The 25,827-nt window shown below is 43.4% G+C and overlaps 2 protein-coding genes across 3 annotated transcripts in view; one reads left to right on the top strand and one right to left on the bottom strand.

Moving 5' to 3' along the window:
* Window positions 1-24,070, bottom strand: part of WDR70 (WD repeat domain 70) — a 130,012-nt gene extending 105,942 nt beyond the window's left edge. The window contains exons 1-7 of the mRNA XM_083703550.1: window positions 23,947-24,070; window positions 23,794-23,856; window positions 21,404-21,487; window positions 19,174-19,279; window positions 16,783-16,960; window positions 2,664-2,723; window positions 768-901 (exon numbers count right to left, since the gene is read on the bottom strand). Coding sequence (XP_083559676.1) covers window positions 768-901; window positions 2,664-2,723; window positions 16,783-16,960; window positions 19,174-19,279; window positions 21,404-21,487; window positions 23,794-23,856; window positions 23,947-23,971 — 650 coding nt within the window. The 5' untranslated portion in view covers window positions 23,972-24,070. The remainder of the gene's footprint in view (window positions 1-767; window positions 902-2,663; window positions 2,724-16,782; window positions 16,961-19,173; window positions 19,280-21,403; window positions 21,488-23,793; window positions 23,857-23,946) is intronic.
* A 1,035-nt stretch (window positions 24,071-25,105) lies between these two features.
* Window positions 25,106-25,827, top strand: part of NUP155 (nucleoporin 155) — a 39,663-nt gene continuing 38,941 nt past the window's right edge. Inside the window, exon 1 of one of the 2 annotated variants that reach the window (XM_083703417.1) lies at window positions 25,106-25,424. In XM_083703417.1, coding sequence (XP_083559543.1) covers window positions 25,286-25,424 — 139 coding nt within the window. In that variant the 5' untranslated portion in view covers window positions 25,106-25,285. The remainder of the gene's footprint in view (window positions 25,425-25,827) is intronic. The other variant, XR_014556360.1, reaches the window with a different exon arrangement.

Below are 25,827 nucleotides of genomic sequence, written 5' to 3' on the forward strand. Positions count from 1 at the left end.
ATCAAAAATCATTGATATGGTTATACTATTAGAAATACATAGGCAGATAATTATGAAATTATTGTGAGGTTTAACAAGTTATCTGTTTATATTTGGACATTTCTGCTCTGCTTTATTGGAAGAAGAAAAATAATCATTTCCTTAATAACAATTTAAACAATTTATTTAACTAAAACAGTAACATTATAGCATATGTATCCATGTTTAACTGATGTGGTTAAACATTTTTTAAAAAACAAAACTTAGACTGAGTTTTAGCACACATGAAAAACTTAAAATAAATCCTTATTTCCTGATGAATAGTCTTTGGAGTATAACGTAACTTAAATAGAAAACGATCTTTAGAAAGATTTTTCCTCCAAAAGCATTTTATTTTAAAAATCCAATTTAAATACAAAAATCCAAATTAAATTTAAAAGAATCCAATTTTTAATATATATATATATTTTAAATCATTGATTTTTATCCACCCTGGTAGTGTTTCTTCAAACTTAGTTTGGCAGCTATGAGAACTGCAACAAGTAATTTTTGAAAAGTTGTTCCAGACTCTACCACCAACCTAGTAGTAGTGATCAAACACAAGTTGCACCATCTCAGATTTCTGCATTATGCTGCCCGAGGTAGATGAGAGTTGTAGTCCAACAACATCAAAAGGGCACCAGTTTGGTGACTACTGCTACACAGAGTTGCTATTAAATTGTTCTAAGTCAGGAGCATTGCTGGTGTAAGTTGGGAGGGAGTTGGAAGAGAGAAACATCAGGATGTACCATTCACATGGTTGCAAAGATCGAAAAGCTTGAAGAGATGCATCCATTCCAGCAAAATCCCAAAATCTAACATCATAGTCGTAGCCTCCAGTTATCAAACGGGCACCCGAGGGATCCAGTCCTAAAGCAGAGACCTAGAAAGCAAACAAACCACTACATGAACATCCAAGGAGAGATCCATTTAGCTTTCAGGAGCCTTTCGATGTAATATTTTAAGCACATGAAAGCTTGCGTCAATTGCATATTTTAGAAAATGTCCTGCATGATTCATTCTCTCCTCCCGTATGTGCACTCATGCATGTCTGAAATGGGGGGTTTATTCGTATTTTTGATAGTTTCAATCCTGGATGATGGAGGAATTAAAGCTGGGCCCTCTGAAGATCCCCGCAAAGCTCCCCATAAATGCAGAAGATGGGATTGCCCTTAACGTACTGCAGAGTATTGAACACAATACAAAAAATTCTGGTCTGAGTTATCCTGTTATTTTCATTTGCTAAAAGAATGTGGCAGCTTTAATACTTTAATATTACTATACCCCTTAGGCCAGCACCATCCTGCCTCTTTCTTTTGTGTCACAAAATAGCTTGCAAATTAGACTATTCCAAATGGAGTGCACTGTATACTGAGCGCCACAGATGACAAAACCACATTAGACAATCACTGCGTATACAGCTGAAGCAGCTGTAAACTGTAAGTACAGAAAACATGACACTTATAGTATCTCAGTTGATTATGTAACACTTTCCACTGCTCACCTACATGTCAAAACTGTCAGGAGAAAATTTATCCCTGCAGTTTCAGTGGGAAAACCACTCCTGTTACAGGCAAGGCAACTGGAAAATTAATTAGGTTTCTGGAAAGGATCTTCAACGTGGGAAATCTTTTCTGATATTTCTCAGCTGCACAGGAACACAGTCATCAACAGCTTAAATTCATTAGTTTGAAGAGATACAGATGGGAGTCTCAGCAAATGGACCTTACACGAGAGTCGGAGAGTTGGCTGAAGGAAACAGTGGTCCTTAAAACTTGCCCCTGGGTAGCAAATCATGGAGCAGGGTGCGTGGCGAGGTTAGCAGCCAATGGCACAGCAAACTTGGTTTGACTACCAAGCACAGTGTGAACTATTCACAAAAAGTATCCATCTATCTTCAGTTAACATCCCATCTTTTTTTTCCCCATCATGGAACCTAGGCCAATGTAGATGTGGTCTCCAGGAAGTCACATCACCCATCCAGGCCTGACCAGATCCCAAGTTGTAGAGTTTCCATGGGACGTGGGTGGCGCTGTGGTCTAAACCACTGAGCTTCTTGGGCTTGCTGATCAGAAGGTTGGCGGTTCAAATCCCCACGACGGGGTGAGTTCCCACTGCTCTGTCCCAGCTCCTGCTAACATAGCAGTTCAAAAGCATGCCAGTGCGAGTAGATAAATAGGTACCGCTTTGGCAGGAAGGTAAACGGCATTTCCATGAGCTCTGGCTTCCGTCACGATGTTTCATTGCACCAGAAGCGGTTTAGTCATGCTGGCCACATGACCCGGAAAGCTGTCTGTGGACAAACTCTGGCTCCCTCAGCCTGAAAGCGAGATGAGTGCCACACTCCATAGTCGCCTTTGACTGGACTTAACCATCCTGGGGTCCTTTACCTTTATCTGTAGAGTTCTCTCTCCAACAGAGGTGTGTCTTGTTTCTTCACTATACAGTTTTCATTATACAGCTTTCAGGAAGAAGCGTGTTTTCAGGGCCCACCCTATTCCTATGACTGTAACCTAATTTTCAATTGTTCTAACCTGCTCTCTAGGACCTCCTGATGAAGGGAGGGAAAATTAATTAATTATTACAATAATAATCCAGGTCAGCTGGTCAACATGGATGGACAACATAGATGCCAAGACACTTACTGTTTTTGTCCCATGATGCAGTGTAATTTCATGTGAGTCAGGAATCTTCTTGACAGGATCCTAAGGACGATAATACCGTTAAGAAAAATATTTATGTATACACATAAAAGGTATTCTGCACAATAAAGAGCAAAACACATTACAAAACTTTTTGGGGGGGGGGGGATTCGAATTCTCATGGAATACCGAAGTGTACGCCTATACATGTCTACTCAAAGCTAAGATCCAATGAGTTCAATTGGCTTACTCCCAGGTAAATAGGAACCGGCTTACAGCCTCAGGTACATTTCCAATGCCTTTCAAAGTCATGATTGCCTTTCCCAGCTTCATAAATAATGAGTGCAGATTTTGGTGGATCTTTTATTTCAGGATTGTCGCAATTACCTATGATCAACATAAGTGTTTGTGCACATGTGTGTGAGAGAGAGAGATAAGAAAAGAAGTTTGGTTGTCTGGAGAAGTCACTTCCTGGTTCGCATGGAGAAGCTGTTTTCAATGGAGCTCAGCAACAGGCAGCACCGGGGTGTTGAAATGTTGACACGCTATCCATTTTGCGCCCAGGGCAACTGACCCTGTGGCCCCCTCACACACTTCACCACTGCTTCAGTCAGGAGTCCGTTGCTAGTGAAATACAGCCCTTTCTCATATCTGTCCCTTATAAAAGCTCTGCTTTCCACTTCCTTCACTAACAGCCCAATCCATCCAAACTGAGCAAACAGCTCACTAGCACCTAACTGAAAAAGAACCCCTATTCCAGACTGAGAAGCTCTTCCAGCCAAACACCTTTAGACATCTTCTGATTGGTGCTTTTTATCCAAACAGAACCTAAGCTTTCTCAATTCTCTCTTCTCCTCCATCTTGTCTCCTAATTCTTTGTGCTACCCCTCAGCAAGCCAGTCTTACAATCAATTACAACAAACCATGTCCACAACAAAAACAACATTTAACCAGCAAATTGGACTTTACCGTAGAATCAGCTCATGTTTTTTTACCTTCAAAAATGTGAGAGCCCACCTCCAGCCTGAAAGCAGCGCAGACCACTTCGTTCACCCGCATGCATATACTAATGTGAAGTTGTATGGCTGTGGTTGCTTGCCAACTGATGGCTACCAATAAGAATCTTCAAAAAGTACAGTGCCAGAGGAAACTCAGGTCAGCCTTCCGCAACGTGCTGCCCTTCAGATATCTTGGACTATAACATCTCTAGCCAGCGTGATCATGACTAGAATTGATGGGAGTTGTAATCCAAAACATCTGCAAGGCACCATAATGGGGAAGGCAGGCCCAGGTGAACCCGGGGGAAAGTAAGAGGCAGGAAATAAGAACACACACAAGTATTTGAAAAGACGACAGGGCAAGAACGGTGGGTTATAAAACTTTATATAAATAAGTACAGAAAGCAAACATGACAGAAGAATGAGCTCTAAACAGGTGCCTTTGACTAGCTTGCCAATAGCTCCATGCACTTTTACAAGGCACTGTGAGGAGGCTGGAGCCAATGGGAGCAAAGAAGCTCAAGTAATAGACCTTTTAAGCTGTGCCAAGGAGCAAATCCCATCATACAGATATCAAGCGACATCTGCAACTGCCACCTGCACGTCATAAAAAACAACAACCCCAAACATGCAAATTTATCCCTGGAATTCCAAGAGCAAGTTGCCTGAAGTACATTCTGGAGAGAGAGAACATTAGCTGCACAGTCCAAGGGATTCCGGAGTTTTAAACAAAACTGTTCAATCAAAACAAAAATTAAGATAACAACCTCCCAGGACATGGCTTGGCAAAACATCTCTTAATAACAGCCAAATATTTATGAAGAATCAGTGTGACCCGTTCCCTTTTAGTACCTCCAAAGTTCCTAAATTATAGAATATACTATAAATATCTCCATGCCCACCCAAAAAATGCCTATATATGAACAGAATTTCAGTTGCAAGTTGAGATGTATCCAAAAGGAGAATATATCGTGATCCCAAGGAAAACATTTAGGTAGTATATTTTAACGAGTGATGACTTCTGTGACAGAAGGTACTCTATTCCAGTGAGTGTTGCCATTAGCCTGACTAACTGTGGTAAGAACCTCTATTGAGGTCACTTATAATTTCGCATGATCCTTCTATTTCCATTGTCCACATGAGGAGGCACAAGGAAGCACCAAGGTTTGCAGAAGTTGTTAAAAAAAACAAAAAACCTTCACTGAAAAATCAAACCCTGGAAATAGGGACCCCAAAGAGGACTGAGTATGCTTAGTGGCCACAGAATGCTGGTGGACTGTGGGCAGGGAACAAAACGCAGTATCATAGGTTGCAACTTGGAAGAAAAGATGAGCATCTCCATGGCCTTGGCCTTTAACATCGAGCAACTGAGTTATTAAAAGAAGGGTTAGATCAGCCACTCCTGTCCAATGCTTCTGGTGGAATTCTAACAGAGGGCACATTGAGACACACTGACTATATTAGCCAAACCAACTAATACAGTGGCAGAAATCACAACCAGAAGCCACAACCAGGTCACATCTCACTGATCATATACCTCACGTGCCAGATATAGAGAGACATGCATACAATGCAGGACTGGGGGGTTTACAAATATCTATCACATTTTAGTGGTCTGGTTCAGACATAGCAATCCACCTTAGTTGACTGTTACAGCGTCAGTACGAGCCCTGGGCTGGCACATAAGACTACTGAAGCTACTGTTCCTGAAAAAGGGACGCAGGTGGCACTGTGGTCTAAACCACTGAGCCTCTTGGGCTTGCTGATCAGAAGGCTGGTGGTTTGAATCCCCGCAACGGGGTGAGCTCCCGTTGCTCTGCCCCAGCTCCTGCCAATCTAGCAGTTCGAAAGCACATCAGTGCAAGTAGATAAATAGGTACCACTGCGGTGGGAAGGTAAACAGTGTTTCCATGCGCTCTGGTTTCCATCACGGTGTTCCGTTGCGCCAGAAGTGGTTTAGTCATGCTGACCACATGACCCGGAAAGCTGTCTGTGGACAAACGCCAGCTCCCTCGGCCTGAAAGTGAGATGAGCACCACAACCCCATAGTCACCTTTGACTGGACTTAACTGTCCAGGGGTCCTTTACCTTTTTACTGTTCCTGAATAGTAACAAACCATGGTTTGCTGCTGTGTTTTAACTGAGGAAATGTATCACTGATTTCCATTCTTAGTGAAGAAAATCCAGAGATAGAAAACTCTAACACATGGCTGTCCAATCATTGCTTAATAACCTACAAAGCGGAGCTCATTACTCCTCTAGGTAATTTAATTCTTTGTTGAACCGATCTTACTGTTACCAATGCTCTACTAATGTTTACCTATAATCTACCATCCTGAAACTTGATATCCTGGAATGTTTTATTTTATTTATTAAATTTGTATTCCACTGTTCATTTGAACTATGGTTGGAGCCACCTCTCATTTTCCAAGTTTGGACACACCCACAAACCATGGTTTGCCACAATCCAGGAACAGATACTTTTGATCTCTTATTCCCATGAAGACGAATAAGATCGCATAAGCCAGAGGATCACACCAACTTGTTAATGTAAGAAGCTGAACATACATTATTGCTATGTGCGAACAAGCCCAAGAAAGTGTCTACATCCAGTCACCAGAAGAAAATGATCCAACCCCACATGCAACAGACTTGTAATTTTCCTAATATGATGTTGATTGGGGCTGAATAGCAGCACCCATCTGTCAAATTTAGCCCCAAAGCCTAGATTCTAATAAGGATCTGGCCTGTGGAGTCAAAAAGGCTCTGACGCAAAGGCAAGCTTTGAACATACCAGCAATCGTAACCAGACTGTTTTTGTTTGCCATTCTAAATAACTGGCACTGTACCACCTAATTTCTTGCTAAACCCATTAACTTATATTAAATTATGTTTCGGGGTGGACATCAAAAATAAAATCTAATTTAAAATGCTTTCAGTCTGTACTACAGTACTGCAGTGATCAATGCTTTATATAATTCCAAGGCTAATAACCATTCTTCTCCGCTTTATCAGACACAGCTGATGCATGATCACAAATAGAACTTCCTGCTAAAACTGATCAAAGCCTGGAAAACAAAACAATTAAGCTGTGTTTAAGCACAGGAGCAAGGGAAGGAGCAAACTGTTGAGGCATTAATATGAATTCCTAGAGCTAGGAGGGCATAAACCGCAAGCCAATAGCGATAGACAGGTATTAACTAAACCAGGCATGGCCAAACTCAGCCCTCCAAATGTTTTGGGACTACAACTCCCATCATCCCTAGCTAACAGGACCAGTGGTCAGGGATGATGGGAACTGTAGTCCCAAAACATCTGGAGGGCTGAGTTTGGGGGTGCCTGAACTAAACCAAAAGGTAGGAAGGAAGATGTGGTCAAAGACCAAGCTGAAATTATTGCTTTGGGGCCACTGCTGCTCCTTATTCCCTCCTATATGCTAATCAAGAAACAAACCAAAGGAAACAGACCAACAGACCAAGAAACAGACCAAAGGTTATCTGTAAGCTATTTCCGCAAATTAAAAGGGGGTGATTCACACACTTTTATCAGATAGAAGTAAGTTAGCCTGAATGGCAATGGACTAATTCTCACAAACAGAAGGTAACAGTAATGGAAGGAAGGGGAAAGTACATGCACCCAAGGGCTCTTGGTGACTTGTTTTGCTCCGGACAATCTATGAGCTGTAATCAGAGTTTGTTCTTGGTTTACCACTGGTGGTTTGTCTGAGGAGACAAACCAAAAGCCTGGGTTCAGACACAACCCTAAACCAAACTATGCCTTAGCCTTGGGTAGTATGGCAACAGCAGCAGGACTGGGGAAGGAGCATAGCACTCTTTGCTCTGGGAATCCACACATTCACTTGTTCATGCAAAACCATGGTTTAGCGTGGCACTACATGCATACAGGTTCAGTATTGTAAAATTCTGCTCAATGGTTTATCTGGGACACCTTTAAAAAAAACCCAAAAAAACTCAAAAGGTTTCTAATTAATCTACCCAATTACGCATTCCAGCCCTGACAGAAACTAGCGACAGAAATACATTTTAGTTCATCAAGTAAGATATCAGAGCTAAGTGGAAAGATTTCAATGGCAAATTCACAAAACCTCTCTCAGGTATTTTTAAACCCTTGGAAAAATGCCTGACATACTGCAGGAAGGAAGGAAGGAAGGGCAATTTCATGTGGAGCATGCACAGCTGGTTCCAATCCTATTACTGTTTTGATTAGTAATTCTCCCATGCCACCCATAAATTGCCTTCAAAACATTAATATTTAACCCACATTACAAACAGCCGTATAACAGCACATTTCTATGTAATGGGATATGACAAAATAAATGGCTAGATGACCAGCATTGTCTGTATAGAAGGGAAATATTGTTATAGACCTGCGAGGCCCAAGCTTCACACAAAAAAACTCTTTAAGGCTGCAATCCTCTCGTACAGGGGTTGGTGAACCATTCCCTTTTGGCTAATCTACTGGGCATGGGGACATGCAAAATTGGAGAAAGCAACACATTTCAACGTTACCTTTGTACAGTAAGCTAGCTTCCACACATAATAATGATAATAATAACAACAACAATAATAAATTTTATTTATACCCCGCCCTCCCTGGCCAAGGCCGGGCTCAGGGAGGCTAACACCAAATATATAATACATTAAAACCACAAACAATTGATTAAAACACGGCTTAAAATCACAGTAAAATCAAAATAAAATTAAGTGGCCAGCCCACGAATCATAGCCATGAAGGTAGGAATATTAAATATTTGCCAGGCCCGGTCACCCGTGCTGGTCCCATATACAGCGGTGCCTCGCAAGATGAAAATAATCCGTTCCACGAGTCTCTTCGTCTAGCGGTTTTTTCGTCTTGCGAAGCAACCCTATTAGCGGCTTAGCGGATTAGCGCTATTAGCGGCTTAGAAAAAGGGGGGGGGGAAGCAAAAAAAATCGCAAGACTCGCAAGACGTTTTCGTCTTGCGAAGCAAGCCCATAGGGAAATTCGTCCTGTGAAGCACATCGAAAAACGGAAAACCCTTTCGTCTAGCGGGTTTTTCGTCTTGCGAGGCACCACTGTAGGCCGATAGAAAGCACACAATCCTCTCCATCCTGCATCCAAGAAGCAAGCAGAATTATCAAGAATTCAAGGGCACATTCCAGCCATGCAAAAACACTCAAGGAGGATGAAAAGCAGGACTAGAAGGAGAACGGTGTAGTCTGGAAAAAGTGCAGAGGGTCAGACAGAGATGCCTATGACCCTCAGGCCTGAGGTTCCAGATTCTCATTTATTTCCATCAGTGATGTTATAGGGGTTGACACCAAATGATTTCTGCCCATTTGCATTATGGAAATCCATAATTTCATTTTATAAATTTAATTTGCCCTGTGGAACTTGCAGTTTTTCTTAAACGTTTTTAAAAAATAGGTATCTCTCTGAGTGGAGCAAAATTAATTGGTAATAATTGTTGTTCAAATATTGCTATATTTTAATCTGTAGGTAAGTAATTAGTTTAGCAGTTTGAAAGCACGTCAAAGTGCAAATAGATAAATAAGTACCACTCTGGCGAGAGGGTAAACGGTGTTTCCCTGCACTGCTCTGGTTTCATGAGAAGTGGCTTAGTCATGCTCGCCACATGACCCAGAAAAACTGTCTGCGGACAAACGTCGGCTCCCTCGGCCAGTAAAGCGAGATGAGCGCCACAACCCCAGAGTTGTTCGCGACTGGACTTAACTGTCAGGGGTCCTTTACCTTTTTAAGTAATTAGCTATATTAGTTATGCCATAAACATAATTATTTTGTTATTTCTGTTATTTGTTTATTCCTCCAATACCCCACTTTTCCTTTGAAGAACTCAAAATCCCATATCCGGATAGCCTACTTTACATTTATAGTACTTTAGAGTGTTTAAAGCACCAATGGGGAACTTGTGACTTTCCAGATGTTGTTCAACTCCAACTCTAATCAGCATGGCCAATGGTCAGTGATGACAGCAGCTGTAGTCCAACATCTGGAGGACCACAAGTTTCCCATCCCTGCTCTAAAACTACTCAAAAACATCATCTCAGTGATCCTGACAACAGCCTTGTAAAGTTAGGTAACCATTATCCTCACATTGCACATGGGAGAGGGAGAAGAGTTTAGTACTTTGATTAACTAATTAATAAATAGGGTGATATTTCAATCAGAAACTTCCTGGTTCGGTTCAGTTTTGTGAAGCCCAATCCTGTGCACTCAGAAATATGTCTCCCTATATTCAATGTAGCTCAGTCTCAGTTATGTGAGTGTCGGTTTAACCGCTATGCTACATACAGGTGAAAATTAGAATATCGTGGAAAAGTTCATTTATTTCAGTAATTCAACTTAAAAGGTGAAACTAATATATGAGATCGACTCATGACATGCAAAGTGAGATATGTCAAGCCTTTATTTGTTATAATTGTGATGAGCATGGCGTACAGCTGATGAAAACCCCAAATTAACAATCTCAGAAAATGTCATCAGCTGGTGTTGGTCCGGGGTCAACACAGCCGTCTACCAGAAGATTTTGGAGCACTTCATGCTTCCCTTCACAGATGAGCTTTATGGGGAAGCTGACTTCATTTCCAGCAGGACTTTGGCACCTGCCCACACTGCCAAAAGTACCAAAACCTGGTTCAAGGCCCATGGGATTACTGTGCTTGATTGGCCAGCCAACTCACCTGACCTGAACCCCATAGAGAATCTATGGGGAATTGCCAAGAGACAGATGAGAGACATGAGACCGAGCAATGCAGAAGAGCTGAAGGCTGCTATTGAAGCATCCTGGTCTTCCATAACACTTCAGCAGTGCCACAGGCTGATAGCATCCATGCCACGCCGCATTGAGGCAGTAATTGATGCAAAAGGGGCCCAAACCAAGTACTGAGTACATATGCATGCTTCTACTTCTCAGATGTCCAATATTGGGCTATTTGCAATCCTTGTTTTGCTGATTTCATTTAATATTCTAATTTTCTGAGATTATTAATTTGGGGTTTTCATCAGCTGTATGCCATGATCATCACAATTATAACAAATAAAGGCCTGACATATCTCACTTTGCATGTCATGAGTCTATCTCATATATTAGTTTCACCTTTTAAGTTGAATTACTGAAATAAATGAACTTTTCCACAATATTCTAATTTTCCGAGTTTCACCTGTAAATTCACATTATTTGTTAAGAATCTGATATTGGAGCCAGGGCTGGAGGTCCTGCCCCACTCCAGCCTCCAACAGTCTCAGCCAGCATGGACAATGGTCCACCAACATTTGGATAGTCGCAGGTTCCCTACTCCTGCCCTGTACTGAATCATACAATAATGGCCTTAAAGCAGCCCATTCCTACCTTTCTGTCTCACTTATTTATGCACACACAAACACAGACTCTTCTGCCAGAACTTCTATACAGCATCAGTGTTAGAAACTGAGATACGAAAGCTAGGAGCTAAATGGCACCTTAAACCTAGGTTATGGGTGCAACAACAGCATGTCTAGGCGTGCTTTTCTTATAACAAGAATACAAAACTGAAAATGAACGAACTGCAGCTAAAATATTACGCTCATTTTTCACATGGTCTAGTGACTTTCCCTGATTCCTCACCCACCCCCCACCCCCAATATTCTTAAGAGGGTCTCTTTTCCAGTCTTCAGAGAGTAGCTGGAAGTGGGGAGGAAGAAGAAAGGTCCTCCTTTCCTTCCACTCTGCAGTTTTAATCTGAAATCGTAGGCACAGTACTGCACCCAGAGCTCAGAAATGGCTCGCACTAATAAAATTCTCTGTTGCATAATATGCCTAGAACAATGGGAGTTTCAAACACTTTACAGCATGGCCTATCCAACTCCATATGGAGTAAAACCATTTCTAGGTTATCCAAGTACGGTATTTCAAGCCCAGGGCTTGTACCGTAAGCCATCTCTTTTTCACAAAGAACAGGTCAAGTGATACTGGTGTTTTATTCTGAGCTCCTCATCTCTGCAAATGCCACTTCAATGAGAACAACGACACAGGTTCAGTTTGATCATTGTGGACTGTATTACCAAGCACCATTACAACTCCAGCTTGCCAGAGCTGTGAATGTTTGGATATGGGCTTGGTTCTTTCGATGAAAGATAAGGGGTAGCAGATGCAGGATTAACAAATGTATTTATATTCCATGCACACTGATCTTTAGTTTTAACACTACATACCAGCCCTTAGTCTGGGGCCCACACTGTTCACTGGTGTACCAATCATTCCCTCCCATCACTACCACACCCCACCAGTGATGCCCTCCTCCTACTGTACATAACAAGCATCTCATGCAAGCGTTATTTTGGCAAATTATCATAGCTGAATATGACCCTCTCTGGAACCCCCATTAACTCAGGGTCCCACGTCTGCATTTACAGGGTTGTTACCTCTCAGAGGCTGCAAGCTGTTTGCAGCCTTGGTGGACTTGATCCTCATTAGCTGAGAATCAGGGTCAAATGCAAACTTCCTGCTATTACATTCAGGTAGGTTGCCATGGTGGTCTGACACAGTTGAAATAAATAAATAAAATGTCCAGCAGCACCTTAGAGACCAACTAAGTTTGTTCTGGGTATAAGCTTGGTATCTGAAGAAATGTGCATGCACACGAAAGCTTATACCCAGAACAAACTTAGTTGGCCTCTAAGGTGCTACTGGACAATTTTTTAAATTTATTCCTGCTATTAAGTCCTTTGATTCCTTTAGGCATGGACCAAGCTTAGTATGATCCAGTCCTTTCTTGTAAATGTGACAATCTTGAAAGGGATGGGAATTTGGAATTCAGACTTCAGTGGAATGGCAGGACTGTTTTCAGACCCTAATGAGGCGACATGGTGGAGGAGGAACAGAACAAAGCATGTGTGTGGAGACTGCCCTAGACTAGTCAAGAATCCCAGTTCTAGTTGCTTCACCTCTCAAAGGATGTTGTGGAGCTGGAAAAGGTTCAGAAAAGGACAACCAGAATGATCAAGGGGCTGGAGCAACTCCCTCTATGTGGAACATATGAATTTAGGGGGGGGGGGGAGTAAGGAGGGATATAATGATAGAAGTGTATAAGATTGTGCATGGAATGAACAAAGTGAATAGTGTTCAATTTTTCTCCTGCTCTCATTTTACTAGAATTCAGATATCCAAGTAAGCTGAATGTTGAAATATTCAGGGCAGACAAAAGTTAACATAGCTAAAACTCTGGAACTTGCTCCTACAAGTGATGGCCACCAACTTGGATTGCTTAAAAAAATATATGGATTAGATAATTCATGGAATATAATTCTATCAAGGGTTACCATCCATGATGGCCATGTTTTTCATCAACAGCTGTATGAGGTATGCCTCTGAGTACCAGCTGTTGGGGAGCACAAGTGGGGAGACTGCTATGACACCCATGTCCTGCATGGGTATCTGGTTGGCCACTGTGGGAACAGGATACTGGACTAGATGGACCTTTGGCCTGATCCAACAGGGCCTTTCTTCTGCTGAAATGATAAAGTGCTTGAACCTCACTTGGAGAAGAGAAGGAATAGGGACGGCTAGATGGCTAAGCATCTGCCCTTGAGCCCCACAGCATCAGGCTGAAGGTAGCTTCTAGTCTACCCTCCTTGAACATCTTCTACAGTCTAGGAAGAGCTGCTTTCCTTCCTAGGCTTCTCCTTGGTTTTGTACCCACTCTGAGGCACAACCTGGAATACTACCAAACAATCTTCCTGTTATGTCCTCTTCACCACCATCACTTCCCTGTTCAGTGAAAATCCTAGTGTTCCACTCAAGTAAGTCCTGCTTCCAAATCTCTCCACATTCCCAGAGTAACATGTTTTCAATCAATAAATGATTGCAGGTCTATTCAACTTCAAAGCCACAGCAAACAGCAAATGCCACCCTGGACAAATGCCAGCTTGGTCCTCAATGCTTCTTTCAATCTCCCAGCAGTATCTTAAATGAAATGCATATGTAAAAATCACACCTAGGATACACATTCCACCGCATTGTGCATTTTTGTGCAAGTCAGTTATGTGGGTACTTAAAATAACACTTTGGGTAAAATAATTTTGCATGAATTACAGTTCTAAAACTAATAATAATGAACGAAGTGAAACTGATATAGTTCTTAATAGTAGTTGTTTAGAGCTGCAGTATAGAGCCAACCCTAGCACCCAGCCCCAATGCTGCAAGCAGCGTATTGCAAACTAGCCTACTGAATGCAGAGCAAAACTCAGAAACAGGCAGCCTGAAACGCATTTGCGTGCCAGCCTTACAATAAGAAAGTGCCTTTTTTCTGAACAACAGAAAACAGGAATTGATCTGATTACTGTAGGGTCAAAATGGCACAGCTGATTGTAAACAGACGTAGAATTCCTTTTCCACTAAACTCCTGACAAAAATCGTACGGATGAGACAACTGCAATGACAACATGGGTCGATCTGAATGGAAAGAAAAATGTTGAATGACAAACCATTCAACCTTGTTCTCATGAAGATTAATGTTGATGATAATATGCAATAATAGTAATAATAAATCTTTCAACTGAATCTAGTGAAGAATAAAACCTGCATAAGATCTTTCTTCTTTGCCAATCTACTAATTTAAAATCTCTCTGCCTTATTATACTTGATGTGCTTGTCAGTGTCTCTTTCTCTGTTTTATGTCATGGTTTTAAATAGACAAATAGAAAGCCACCTACACTTCTAACATGGAAATACAGACATCTTTTTTTAAAAAAAAGAATAAAAAATAAATAAGTGAGCATCCTTGCATCTTGAGCAAAAAGACCTGCTGCTCTTTACCCACATAGCCAGCCTGTCCCACTAACTCCTGCCCACATCACTACCAAATGACAGTCACAGCCTTCATCTTTAGTACCAATTTCGGCAGATATCTGAGCAGAGAAAAACTGAAAACACTCCATGCAAAGGTTATGAAACTTATTTGTTAGCCGAAAGCAAAAATTAAGAAAACTAGTTTAGTGACTGTTACAGGCAGTGCTTTTTTGTCTGGGGGGGACACAGGGATACACATACCACTAAACATTTTGCGAATCTAAGTTTGGCCTCATTGAGGGGCAGCATTTCAATATGAGTAGGAATATGAAACATTTTTTTAAAGAAAAAAGCACTGGTTACAGGGAGAAAAATCTTTTTTAAGTGTTACCAGTGACTTTATAAAGAAAAGAAAAGCAAAATAACTAAAAACTGTGGCTTCCAAGCCATTTAGTTCCTTTGTCGTGCAAAAGGAACAGAATTAAACCATGTTGCATCAAACACTGACATCAGTTTTGCATCAAACACTGACATCAGTTTTGCATCAGATTATACACAACTACTTTTAAGTATTAAAAATACAGTAGTACCTCAGGTTAAGTACTTAATTCATTCTGGAGGTCTGTTCTTAACCTGAAACTGTTCTTAACCTGAAGCACCACTTTAGCTAATGGGGCCTCCTGCTGCTGCCGTGCCGCTGTTGTTCTCATCCTGAAGCAAAGTTCTTAACCTGAGGTAATATTTCTGGGTTAGTGGAGTCTGTAACCTGAAGCGTATGTAACCTGAAGCATATGTAAACCGAGGTACAACTGTACAGTAAATGAATGGCTATCCCTTTAAGGCTTCATTGCATTCAAACATTTTTTTTCTATAATACCTACACAGTTAAACAACATACCATCAATAAATCTTCACAAATGGTATTTCCAAAAATGTAGCAAAAATGTTAAATAGCACTAACGTTCAAAATTGTCACTCAGAATATCCGTCGGGGGTTAAATTGAAAGGTTTACATATGATTCAATCAAGTAACAGCCTCATAAAAGTGATGTTTAAAAAATGAATCTTAACTTTATGACTGCTGTGTTCCTTTGGGGAAAGCAATTTGGTATGATTTGTGAAAGGAAGTTGAACATGTTACTTTTCGCTTATAAGGTTTTTGTATTCCTTTTTTTAAAAGGTGCACATATTACTTTATACAGCTGTGAATGATGACTGCAGACATTTACCCATATCTTAAAGAGCGCTCAAAAATTCTGTTCATGTGAGAATGTTCAATGAATTACAATCCAGGAGAGGGAGAAATAAAGGAAAAGGAAATCAGTTGAATCCACCTATAAACAATATGTGTGTGTTAAAGTATTAGAGAACAGCTGCAAAACTAACAAATTCTTTTACGTTTAATGTCCCTTCAACTGAGGATCAAACCGTATTAATATAATGCTCAACAAGCGGAAACCTGCTTTTCTAAGGAAACTCCAAATATAAGAAGCAAAACTTCTCTTCTTCGAAATGTGATCACCTAAAAGTGAGTAGCTAGTATAAATCTACCTAACACTTAAAACCATTGGTTTTTAAAGAAGCAAACACTTGTTGAATTATTTCTCGAAGCAAGCATTACAATACTATGGATGTCCTAAGGAAACATCCATATGAACCACTACATGGAAATAAAAGGGAACAAATTAAGAGTCCAAAACAAGAACTACAAACAATTAACAGTTTGAGAAACTTTGCAATATGAAACTGTGGTCAACGCCTACATCCCAAAATAGATCAACAGCACCACCTAGAGCAGGGAGGGGAACCTGTGGCCTGCCATATGTTCCTGAACTACAACTCCCATCAACCCTGACCACTGATCAAGCTGCCTGGAGCTGACTCCCAACAGTCTCAATTTCCCATAAGTTTAGTAAGAAGGACTTGCAGATCAGAAGGTTGGCGGTTTGAATCCCCACAACGGGGTGAGCTCCCGTTGCTTGGTCCCTGCTCCTGCCAACCTAGCAGTTCAAAAGCACATCAAAGTGCAAGCAGATAAATAGGTACCGCTCCGGTGGGAAGGTAAACAGCGTTTCCATGCGCTGCTCTGGTTTGCCAGAAGCGGCTTAGTCATGCTGGCCACATGACCTGGAAGCTGTACGCCGTCTCCCTCGGCCAATAAAGCGAGATGAGCGCCGCAACCCCAGAGTTGTCCACGACTAGACCTAATGGTCAGGAGTCCCTTTACCTTTACAATTCCCAGGTGATTATCTCCTTTGCAAATCAGATGCAAAGTGCAAGTAATCAACACAAAAACAGAAGATGACACAGCAGAAACACTGAGAGAATAAAAACTGACCTCATCTTCTTCCAGGATGTTGTCCTCGTCATCCTCCTCATCACTGCCCTTATATCCAGGAGGCAGCGGAGGGCCAATGAGTTCATCATCGGAATCTTCCACTGACCCTTGGGGTGGCAAAGGGGGGCCAATTGGTTCTTCATCAGAGCTTTCGTCACTTTCACTACCAGATGAATCCCTAGGCGAACAAAAATATGAGATGTATAGTGACAGGGGTCTTTTTCATAGCACCTGCCTCTGTGTGCTCAAGTCCCCAGCCTACCCTTTTCTCCCCAACACATTTTTCTACATGGTGCCACAGACTGGTAAACGGAGGACACCGTATCTGGCACCCAGTGCAGGGTGTGCGAGAAGGATAGGAATGTAGGGAACTGCCTTATATGGAATCAAAGCATTTTTCTATGAAGCTCAGTATTATTTATACTAATATTCTTCAACTTTGGGTCCCCAGATGTTAGATATCCTGTATGGAACCCTGGAGAACCACTGCCAGTTTGTGTAGACAAGTGTTCTTTAACTTTAAGTGGCTAGCTAACCTTAAAATCAGGGACACGGGTGGTGCTGTGGGTTAAACCACAGAGCCTAGGACTTGCCGATCAGAAGGTCGGTGGTTCGAATCTCCGCGATGGGGTGAGCTCCTGTTGCTCGGTCCCTGCTCCTGCCAACCTAGCAGTTCGAAAACACGTCAAAGTGCAAGTAGATAAATAGGTACTGCTCCGGCGGGAAGGTAAACGCCGTTTCCGTGTGCTGCTCTGGTTCGCCAGGAGCGGCTTAGTCATGCTGGCCATATGACCCGGAAGCTGTACGCCAGCTCCCTCGGCCAATAAAGCGAGATGAGCGCCGCAACCCCAGAGTCGTCCACGACTAGACCTAATGCTCAGGGGTCCCTTTACCTTTACTAACCTTAAGATCACGGGTAGGCAAACTAAGGCCCAGGGACCGGATCCAGCCCAATTGCCTTCTAAATCCGGCCCGCAGACGGTCCGAGAATCAGCGTGTTTTTACATGAGCAGAATATTTCCTTTTATTTAAAATGCATCTCTGGGTTATTTGTGGGGCCTGCCTGGTGTTTTTACATGAGCAGAATGTTTCCTTTTATTTAAAATGCATCTCTGGGTTATTTGTGGGGCCTGCCTGGTGTTTTTACATGAGTAGAATGTGTCCTTTTATTTAAAATGCATCTCTGGGTGATTTGTGGGGCATAGGTATTCATTCAACATCATGTGAGCACTGAAAGTTAAAGAACACTGGTCAGCACTAACTAGCAGTGCCTCTCCAGGGATTCAGGCAGGAAACGTTTCTCAGCCCTACCTGGAGATGCTGGGGTTGAATCTGGGACCTTCTGCAAGCAAAGCAGCTGCTCTACCACTGAGCTATGACCCTTCTCGCAAAATGTGTGATCATCTCCTTCTGCCTCGGTGGCAGTAGCCCCTGGCCTCAATCCTGCGAGTAGCAAAGTACAGTCATACCTCGGGTTGAAGTCGCTTCAGGTTGAGCGTTTTCAGGTTATTCTCCGCGGTGACCCAGAAGTAATGGAATGCGTTACTTCCGGGTTTCGCCACTCGTGCATGTGCAGACGCTCAAAATGACGTCACACACATTCGCTTCAGGATGCGAACGGGGCTCCGGAACGGATCCTGTTCGCATCCAGGGGTACCACTGTATAAACCAAAATGGCTGAAAATGTGGGAAAAGAGCTTCTGAGTCCTAGCTTTCCAGCCAGCACCTTTTCAGCAAGAAGGAGAACGGTGCCAGCATGTGGTACTCTTGGCAATGCCCTATCTGAGAAATGCAGTTGTCAGACAGGCATATACAGTGGTACCTCGGGTTACATACGCTTCAGGTTACATACTCCGCTAACCCAGAAATATTACCTCGGGTTAAGAACTTTGCTTCAGGATGAGAACAGAAATCGGGCTCCGTGGCAGCAGCAGGAGGCCCCATTAGCTTAAGTGGTGCTTCAGGTTAAGAACAGACCTCTGGAACGAATTAAGTACTTAACCCGAGGTACCACTGTATCGGGTGAGGTGGTCCCTTCGATAACCTGGATTCAAGTTGCTCATGGCTTTAGATGCTAAAGCAAAGCTTTGACCATGCATAGGTTTGCACTGTTGACATTATTGGAGCTTATTTCCTAGTAAGTGCACATAAAGACTACAGCCTTTTTCTATCACGCTGGCAACAGCTATTGCTGCCTGCCCAGAGAACGTCCAGGCATACGAAACACTTGAAAATCAAACCAAACTGTTCTTGAAATGTGTGTCAGCTAACTCCAAACATTGGTTGTTAAGTAATATGGTATACAACGCGGTGCCATCTTGCATGAAAAGTGTCTCTCATTCTACAAAAAAAAAATAGAGAGAGCCAAATGTTCCTATTATAGCTACTTACTTAGATGTTTTCACTACTGGGCATAAGGATGTGGCTGAAGAATCAATACCTTCACACCGGCTTTCAAGTTCTTTTTCTTTCTCAGATGCCTTTTTCTCACGCTCTTCTGAATAAATAAAGCACAAAGGAGAAATTTGGTACCAATTCTGAAGTCTTCATTTGGGTTTTAAGATGTCTGGAATGATGATAATTCAAATCATTTTTTAAAAAAACAAAAAACCTTGAGGAGCAAACAGTCATAGACTAACATGTCCTAGTTTTCATGATATCTGCTGATATAAGGCAGTGGTGTTGCTGGACCTCATCTCCCATCATCCCTGGTCACTGGTCATGGTGGGTATGGCTTAAAGGAGTTTTTGACAACATTGGAGGGCCACACGTTGTCTAAAGGTAAAGGTAAAGGTACCCCTGCCCGTACGGGCCAGTCTTGACAGACTCTGGGGTTGTGCGCCCATCTCACTTAAGAGGCCAGGGGCCAGCGCTGTCCGGAGACACTTCCGGGTCACGTGGCCAGCATGACATCGCTGCTCTGGCGAGCCAGAGCTGCACACAGAAACGCCGTTTACCTTCCCGCTGGTAAGCGGTCCCTATTTATCTACTTGCACCCGGAGGTGCTTTCGAACTGCTAGGTTGGCAGGCGCTGGGACCAAGCAGCGGGAGCGCACCCCGCCGCAGGGATTCAAACCGCCGACCTTTCAATCGGCAAGTCCTAGGCGCTGAGGCTTTAACCCACAGCGCCACCTGCGTCCCTAATTTTAAGGTTAGCTAGCCACTTAAAGTTAAAGAACACTTGTCTACACAAACTGGCAGTGGTTCTCCAGGGTTCCATACGTTGTCTACCCCTGCCCATAAAGGTAAGCTTCACAAGAAAAGAAAAGTCTTTCAAGTTTCTGGGCAAGATCCAACATCATAGCAGAACCCCCTCCCCGAAGCCATCTGTCCATTCCCTCATCCATTTCAGAGGGGGCTCATGAACTGCTGCAGGGGGAAGGGAAGGAAAGTCAATTTATACAAGTGAGATGTACTTGTGGTATGCCATAGTTTGGTATCTCTCTCCTACCTTTTGCAGAGAGATTTTCTACTTAGAAAGTCTATGAATTAAATCAGCTACCTTTCATTTTCAGAACCAGGCTATAGTAAAACCAACCTCTCCAGAGAACTGAAAGGCTTTAAGTTTGCCTGGAAAATCAAAAATGCCAAGTTATTTAGTCTATTCCTTAACTGGGGAACTTGCCAAAGATTTTGCACCTTTTAGGATGTTTTCATTTCAGCTCCTTTCTGGTAGCTAGAGCCAAGGCAGACTGAGGAAATGGTTACTTAGTTGGTCTCTAAGGTGCTGCTGGACAATTAAAAAAAAACCACTCTTCTGTTAAGCTTTTAAAAAATACACTCTTCTGTTAAGCATGTGGTTTAAGAGATGCGTCCAACTGCCCATTTTTTACATAGAACAGCCACAGAAAGTGTGGAGGGGAACTCAATCTGGAGTTTAACCCTTTTCTCACTACATTGTTTCCCCACTGGGAAAAAAATCACATCCTGAAGCCCTGAGACTACTGTCTGTAAAAGGAAGAAAGTAAGCAGTTGTGAGCATGGGCTTGATGTATTTTTATGCTGGGCTCACAAAAATGAGTGCAATTGAGATGCTCTGGCGTCTGCCAACAGCTAAAAGAACATGGATGCTAGATCTTCTCCCAAAGATTTCAGATGCTGGTGCATCTGAAGGAGAAGGAGAAAACTTCCAAGAACCAGGAACCAAAGTCCCGCTAACTCCCAGGCACTGCCCCAGAGAAACTACCTCCCATCCCTTTTAACTCTGCAACACCTCTTTAAGAAGCAGGCACTTAGCACGAAGCTGCCTATAAAAAGCATTACTTTACAGGCGCCTTTTTGGAACATTTATTTGTGGCGAGGTATGGGTTGCTTGGGTCTGTGCTGTTGTCATTAAACAGATTTTAAGCTATTTTTAAATTATCTTAATGTTGTGTTTTAATGTTGTAAACTGCCCTGAGACCTTAAGGTGAAAGGGGGGCATTAAATAAATAAATAAATAAATAAATAATGTTTGCCGTGCCATTTTTCTTCAGTCACCCTCCAAACCATTTTAAATTGCCTTACGTTGTGAGCTATTAACAAAGCTATTAACATTTAAGGAAAACTGCCAGAAGGTACTCTGAGCTATAAATCAAATGAAGGGCAAATCAAACCCTTGATATGAAATAGCCTCTCTCACCCAGGATCTTCCTACTTCTTTCCACAGCAGTTCTTCGAGTTTGTTCAAACATTGCATTGAAGTCAAATGTTCGAGCTTTCTTTCCTAAGTGATGAGGGGGGAAATAAGAAAGTTATTTCCTAAGAGTTTAGCTTACATGAAAGCGAGTCCTGTTGGACAAGACCAAAGTGCCATCTAGTCCAACATCTTGTTTCCAACCAGATGCCTCCCAAAAGTCTACAAGCTGTGTATAGAGGGCGTTATAAGCTGTGTATAAGCTTACTACACTTTTGCAATAGTATTTTAATGAACAAACATATTGGGTGGAATTGAACCTAGCGATAAGTGAAGTGTATGTGCATGGAACAAGGCCTGCTCATGCAACAGGCCATTTCCCCACTTCTCACCCCTCCATATGCCTCCTAAACCTATTCTGGGGTTTCCTTATACCTGGAAAAATCCATAAAGTAAAATGTCCCCCCACACCTTAACTGAGCAGCTCCCACCATTGTCTCCAACATGGCACATAGATTAGAGAAAATGTACATGCGCACACTGTATATACAACTCTCAGTTTTATTTGTTGTTGCCACACATATAAAAGGAACATTGAGAGGAAGCAGAAGAACATTCTGGAAAGAAGGACCAGGAGAAACAGTTTGTCTTGTCTCCATCAGTAAGAAACCTTGTGGTACTAAAAAAGTAGCCATTATATGACATTTGCCAGGACACTAGGCATCAACTATATATTTATTTATTTTTAAATGCCCAACACCTGCTCTAGCACAAACTGAGAGGTGGAACACTCTACTTTAGAATAAGCTTTAGAAACATTCTGCAGTTCAGTACAATTACAGGTCATAAAATCTTAGAATTGTAGGGTCCAGCCTCCCGCAATGCAGGAATCATCTCTAAAGGATCCCTGACAGATGGCCATCCAACCTCTGTTTAAAATCCTACAACGAAGTGTAGTCCACCACCTTCGAGAGACACACTCCCACATCAAGATACGGCCAAGCGTTCAATTGCTGACACTGTGCAGCGTTTCATAGGCAATTCAGCAATGTTCCTGGACTTCTCTGAAGCTCAGCAAAAGGTCATGGGCAAGATGTTGACCCACGGCAAAAGTGAGGTGGTGATAGTACACAGCTGGTGACATCTGCACGTCTGAAATCTTGCACCACCCTCCATGTGCCTTGTGCAGAATTGCAACCTCAGAGTTGTAGACACGTATGGATGTTGGAGAAACGTAGGAAACTGCCTTATACCAAGGTTTTCCTACCTCAGTATTTCCCTCACTAACAGGCAGTGGCTTTCCAGGGGATACTCTAAACGTGACTGCAATCTCCTGACCAGACTGCATTTTCATACTGTAAAGCGCCCTGTGATTTTCGTACAAAGGGAGGTACTGTATAAAAATCAGTGGTTCCCAACCTTTTTTTGGCCATGCCCCACCTAAGCATTTCTAAAATCCTGATATAATAATAATAATAATAATAATAATAATAATAATAATAATTTATACCCCGCCCATCTGGCTGGGTTTCCCCAGGCACTCTTGGCGGCTTCCAACAGAATATTAAAATACAATAATCTATTAAACATTAAAAGCTTCCCTAAACAGGGCTGCCTTCAAATGTCTTCTAAAAGTCTGGTAGTTGTTTATTTCCTTAACATCTGATGGGAGGGCGTTCCACAGGGCTGGTACCACTACCGAGAAGGCCCTCTGCCTGGTTCCCTGTAACTTGGCTTCTCATAGTGAGGGAACCGCCAGAAGGCCCTTGGCACTGGACCCGTGTCTGGGCAGAACGATGAAGATGCCCCACCACGTGACATATAATTCTTATTATTCAAAAAGTGAACTATTCACGTGGAGGAAGCTTAAAGGTAAAGGGGCCCCTGATCATTAGGTCCAGTCGTGACCGACTCATCTCGCTTTATTGGCCGAGGGAGCCGGCGTACAGCTTCCGGGTCATGTGGCCAGCATGACTAAGCTGCTTCTGGCGAACCAGAGCAGTGCACGGAAACGCCCTTTACCTTCCCGCCGGAGCGGTACCTGTTTATCTACTTGCACTTTGATGTGCTTTCGAACTGCTAGGTTGGCAGGAACAGGGACCGAGCAATGGGAGCTCACCCCGTTGCGGGGATTCGAACTTCCGACCTTCTGATTGGCAAGTCCTAGGCTCAGTGGTTTAACCCACAGCGCCACCGGCGTGCCATCGGAGGAAACTTAAAGGACCATTAACTATTAATAACTCATTCTGGAATTGCCCCCCTTAAAATCAAATTGCCCCTTTTGTGGAGCGTGTGCCCCACGTTGCGAATCACGGATATAAATGATGATGATAACTAGACTGAACCTGGGACCCTCTGCATGCAAAGTTCTACTTCAAGGAAAGCCTCTCACTCACCGAAGCCTGAGAAGCCCATCGTAGCTGCCAGCTCCGGGTCGGGTCCTGCCACCGGCTCGGCATCTGCGAAGAAAGAAGAGCGCTCAGTGCTTCCTCCTCCTATCCAAGACCGGCAGATCTTCCAAGGGAAGCCTGGCCGGGCCCGCTACTCACCGTTCTCTGCTCCCACCTGCTCCATCCCGAGAGCGACCCGCAATTCCCTTCTCCAGGAACCACAACACAGGCAAGTTGCCCGACCAGCAGGAAGTGGCTGCTGAGCGAGAGGAAGCCACTTCCGCTCGATGGCTGTCAGAGTGAGTCGCCTGGTGGTCGGAGGGAGAAATAACTATGCCCAAGACTTGCGGGGTTAATCGAGTTACAGATAGGTAGCCGTGTTGGTCTGCCATAGTCAAAACAAGAAAAATTCCTTCCAGTAGCACCTTAAAGACCAACTAAGTTAGTTCTTGGTATGAGCTTTCGTGTGCATGCGCACTTCTTCAGAGTTAATCGAATTACTGCTTAGTTTCAGTTTCAGGGTTACATATTTCGTTTGCATATGCTTATTTATAACATAAATGTTATATGTTATAAAATGTATTCAGCTGTGCAGGTATTTGTCATTTTTGGATCTGTAACTCTTACTGCAAAAGGTGGCGAAAGCAATACGTAACGTCGAGTAACAGTAGAACAAATAACTATTTACCCCGGACGCAAGACGCCCTTTCCCAAAATAAAAGTATTCTTTTGTTAGCAATTCACTACACACAAAGCTGCAACCCTATTTGACAGCGCAATTCAGTGAGGCTGACCTAGGGTTTACTTGTGATTGGGATAGGATCGCGCTTCATGTCTGCAACGTTATGATGCGCATTTATTTGGCAGCGAGCCTCGTTGAAATTCAAAAACTAAATAAATCTACAATTGTTTTAGCCTACCCAAGGACTCAGGGCGTTACATCAAATTTAAAAACCGCAGCATAGACTCGCGGGCGGGGGGAAGAACATCAGAAAGACCACGTCAAGCCCAACACCTGTCGTGTATGCAATCCTATGCAGTAACGCCACACTTTCTCGGCTGGATTTCTGAATGAACACACGGATATGAATGGGCGGCAAAAACTAAGCCCCACTGAAATCAGTTACTGTACATTTTCTCCTGAATAAACGAAATCGTTTCCTCGCGTTAATTTAATCAGAATGCTTATTTCTCTACGGTCGCTTTCTCAGCAGTGAGAGAGATATATTCCCCACCGCACCCAAAAAACCAACCCCCCCCCACCATATTGGAAGCCCGGAAGTGTGCGTACGAGGATCACTCTAACCCTTTTCTTCCTATCTCTACAGGTCCCGTCTTCGTGTCTCCCGCGGCCGCGCGGTGGATGCCGGGATTGGGCGCGCGGGCGCGACGGAGCGCAGTCCTGGCCTTGCTTCGACTCTGCTGAGGGGGGAAGGAAACCTCGGCTTGGGTTCGACGCCGCCGCCGCCGACGCCGCCGCCGCCGCCGCCGCCTCGCCATGCCGGTCGCTCTCAGCCCGGCGGCCGCTCCGGCCTTGCAGGAGGCGCTGGAGAATGCGGGGCGCATCATCGACCGGCAGATCCAAGAAGACCGCTGCTATCCGGACCTCTCTGAGCTGCTGGCGGTGCCGGCGCCCAGTAAGCCGCGCGTGAACGGGCGGGAAAGGCTCCCGGGGGGGGGGGCGTCTGCCGCCGCCGCCGCCTCCCTTGGCGGGTCTCTCTCCCTCTCTCTCTAATTTTTTGCCCTTCCCCCTTTACGGTCTCCCGTGTGCGCTGCCAGCCTCAATGCCAGGCTTCCACCCACCCACTTCACCCCACACCCCCTGGTGCCCCCCAGAAGTTGCAGGGCTGGCGGGAACAGTAGCCCAGGGTTAGGTACTGAGATACTTGTACAGTGGTTCCTTGGTTCTCAAGGAAGTCCGTTCCAAAACTAAAGCGTTCTAAAACCAAGGCATGCTTTCCCATAGAAAGTACAGTGGTACCTCGGGATGCAAACGGGATTCGTTCCGGAGCCCCGTTCGCATCCCGAACGGAACGCAAG

Source organism: Podarcis gaigeae (genome assembly GCF_964106915.1).
Source record: "Podarcis gaigeae genome assembly, chromosome: 11".
NCBI lineage: Eukaryota > Metazoa > Chordata > Lepidosauria > Squamata > Lacertidae > Podarcis > Podarcis gaigeae.